Source organism: Propithecus coquereli, unplaced genomic scaffold, assembly GCF_000956105.1.
Source record: "Propithecus coquereli isolate 6110/MARCELLA unplaced genomic scaffold, Pcoq_1.0 Scaffold41, whole genome shotgun sequence".
NCBI classification, from domain to species: domain Eukaryota; kingdom Metazoa; phylum Chordata; class Mammalia; order Primates; family Indriidae; genus Propithecus; species Propithecus coquereli.
The window spans coordinates 3511034-3514179 of NW_012149841.1; the positions used below are offsets into that span (position 1 = coordinate 3511034).

General features: G+C 36.0%; 1 protein-coding gene across 1 annotated transcript in view; it reads left to right on the forward strand.

Moving 5' to 3' along the window:
- The window catches only part of WDR35 (WD repeat domain 35), a 105729-nt gene that overhangs the window by 48374 nt on the left and 54209 nt on the right, over positions 1–3146 (forward strand). The window contains exons 10-11 of the mRNA XM_012653065.1: positions 1407–1551; positions 2030–2063. Coding sequence (XP_012508519.1) covers positions 1407–1551; positions 2030–2063 — 179 coding nt within the window. The remainder of the gene's footprint in view (positions 1–1406; positions 1552–2029; positions 2064–3146) is intronic.

Sequence of the window (3146 nt, forward strand, 5' to 3'; positions counted from 1 at the left end):
TGTTTAATATTATATGGCTTATTTTGTGTTTTATGACCTTGGGAAAGTTATTTTACTTCTTTAATCTTCTATTTCTTCATCCATAAGATGGATTTGATGAGGCTATCTACTTCATAAAAGGATACGCAGTAGGAGCTCAATTAAATGTTCTTTAAGAAATGGGACAGATGAAAAAAGTATTTGTTTAGAAGAATATATTCCTAATGTATGTTAGGAATAATAAAAATTTCTTGTTTAGAAGAATATATTTTTTTCTTTTTCTTCTTGTGACCTTTTTTGGATTTGGTAGAAGAATTTATTTCTTAGGAAGGTACTTGGGAGAATTTTATTTTCTAAATTAAGGTGGAAATATAAAACTTACAAGATGAGGAGAAAGAACAAAGGCCTGAACCAAGCAATATTGTAGTGGGGATGGGAGGAAGGAGTGGGATTTTGTTTATCTATTCATCAGTTAATGGACATTTGGGTTGTTTCTATTTTTTGACTATTATGAATAATGATGTTATGAACATTTGTGCATGAGTTTTTGTGTGGACATGTGTTTTCATTTCTCTTGGGTGTATATACCTAGGAGCAGAATTGCTGGGGCATATGGTTGCTCTATATTTAACATTTTTAGGAACTGCCAAATTATTTTTCAAAGTGGATGCACCATTTTACATTACCACCATTTCTCCCCCTCTTCACCAATACTTGTTATTGTCTGACCTGTTGATTCTAGCCATCCTAGTGGGTGTGAAGTGGTATCTCATTGTGGTTTTGATTTGTATTTCCCTGATGGCTACTGATGCTGAGCATCTTTTCATTTGCTTAATGGCCATTTGTATATGTTCATTGGAGAAATGTCTATTTAGATCCTTTGTCCATTTTTTTAAATTGGGCTATTTGTCTTTTTATTATTGAATTGTAAGAGTTCTTTATATAGCCTAGATACAATTCCTTGTCAGATATATGATTTGCAAGTATTTTCTCCCCTTGTGTGTTCATCTTTTCGCTTTCTTGATAATGTCCTTTGAAGCACAAATGTTTTTAATTTGATGAAGTACAGTTTATCTACTTTTTCTTTTGTTGCTTGTGTTTTTGGTGTCATATCTAAGAAACCAATCAATCATTGCCTAATCCCAGGTCACAAAGATTTAAGTGGAAATATAGATTTATTCCTAAGTTTTATTTTAAAGAGTCCTATAGTTTTAGCTGTTGCATTTAAGTCTTTGATCCATTGTGAGTTAATATTTTTGTATGGTCCTATAAGCTTTTCATTCTTTTCTGATTTCAGAGACTGTATGTGGGTATATTATCTGTAAAATGAAAGGTTGGACTCAGTGATTACTAAAGTCCTTCACAGCACAAACATTCTGTGATTCTGTGTGACTGTAACTTAATTGTCTTAATGTTCTTTTTAATAGTACCATTATTTGTTGCAATGACCAAAACCCATGTGATAGCAGCTTCAAAAGAAGCATTTTATATCTGGCAATATCGTGTGGCAAAGAAGCTCACAGCACTGGAAATTAATCAGATCACGCGGTCTCGAAAAGAAGGGAGAGAAAGGTATATCTTTTGATACATAATTTTTAGTAGCTCAACCATATCCCATTAAAATCAGATATAGTTAATTATAAATTATCATGCTTGGGAACTGTAAAGTGCTCTGATTAGTATAAATATTCTTCCATTAATTTGAATGGCTTTCAAATTTTTCTGTTTAGATTTATCAAAATAAAAGAGAGGTAGCATAAGATAAAGGCTGGAAATCTATGTTTTTATAAGGAACTAGCTGTCATCACTCACCTACCCCCACCAGATTAGGGTTATTATGTTATACTGAAATACGATTATTCCGTTGGGGGTCCAAGTGTCTAACTAAGCCTTCATTCCTATGGTTAGTGGTACAGATCATTCTAGGAGGGTGGGGTCATGCTAGTATCAATCACCAGAGGAGAGGCAGATTCTTAGACACAGATGTGGAAAAGGTTTTTAGGTGGGGTGAACTGGGGACTTGGCTTCTTTCTGTTTCGCTGGATTCCAGGAGTGTGGAGTCGGAATTACTTCTGTTAAGTAGGGTAAAGAGGGCTCCACCACACAGTGAGGTCGGGAGCCGGGATGAAGGGATTCCCTATAGTAAGTCTCAAGGTGAAGATGCATTTTGTAAGTTGTATTGTCTCTGTTAGTGATACTCTTTGTTTTTTGCCCTATTGTTGTTACCCTAAACCTTTAAGTAAAGCATTTTGTTGAATGTTTTAATCTAATGATTCTTAATAAGGATGTAGGTCTGTGTTGGTGGGAGTAGGTGGGGGAAGTCATGTCAGAAATCCCAGGTTGCTTTTTCAAATCATCATCTTCAGTCACGCATACTTGAGATCTTTTTCTTTTTTTACCCCAGTTTCACCTACAGCTGCATATACTTGAGATCTTAATGCAACCTTCCCCTCCCTTTAAGACTCACACATGTACTAAGATAGGCGCTGTCTCCCCAGTCAAAGGATTTTGGATGTGTGAATTCATGTGGAAGCAGGAAAAAACAGTTGAAAAATATTGGATCTTCTCAGTGGTGCTGGAAGACTAAATGGAAAGAATCTTTGGCTTTTTTGAGGTCCTCGTGCTGGTAGGACTCATTGTGGTAGCAATAATAAGCAGAGACCTGCAGTCTTCGAGAATAAGGTGGATCTTACGACAAAATTGGGACAAAAAAGTTTAGCCTCTCCATAGAGTACGTGTCCTCTTTTAGCCAGATAAAGAGATTCTGGTTTTGGTTTACATCAGGAAGGTAGCATTTCCTTATAATTGTATCTGGGATATTCTGACTGGTTTTAATAACTTTGGGCAGGTTCTCCCTGGACCTCAGTTCCTCATCTGTAAAATATGGTTGATGTTGGTGATAACAGCCAACATTTATTGAGTACTTCTTATGTGCCAGACACTTTGTAAGTCTAGTTGGCACACTTATTATTCTTGTTTCACAGAGAGGAAACTGAGACACATAAGTTTACATTATTTGCCAAAGATCACCAGCTGATAAGTAGGGATGGGACAAAAAGCCAGGTTTACTGACTCTTGAACCCCTTTACTCAGAATGGCCTTTCTTGTGGTGTCTTCCTTATTTTAAGAGAAGGAACAGTTGTGCATGAGTTTTTGTGTGGACATGT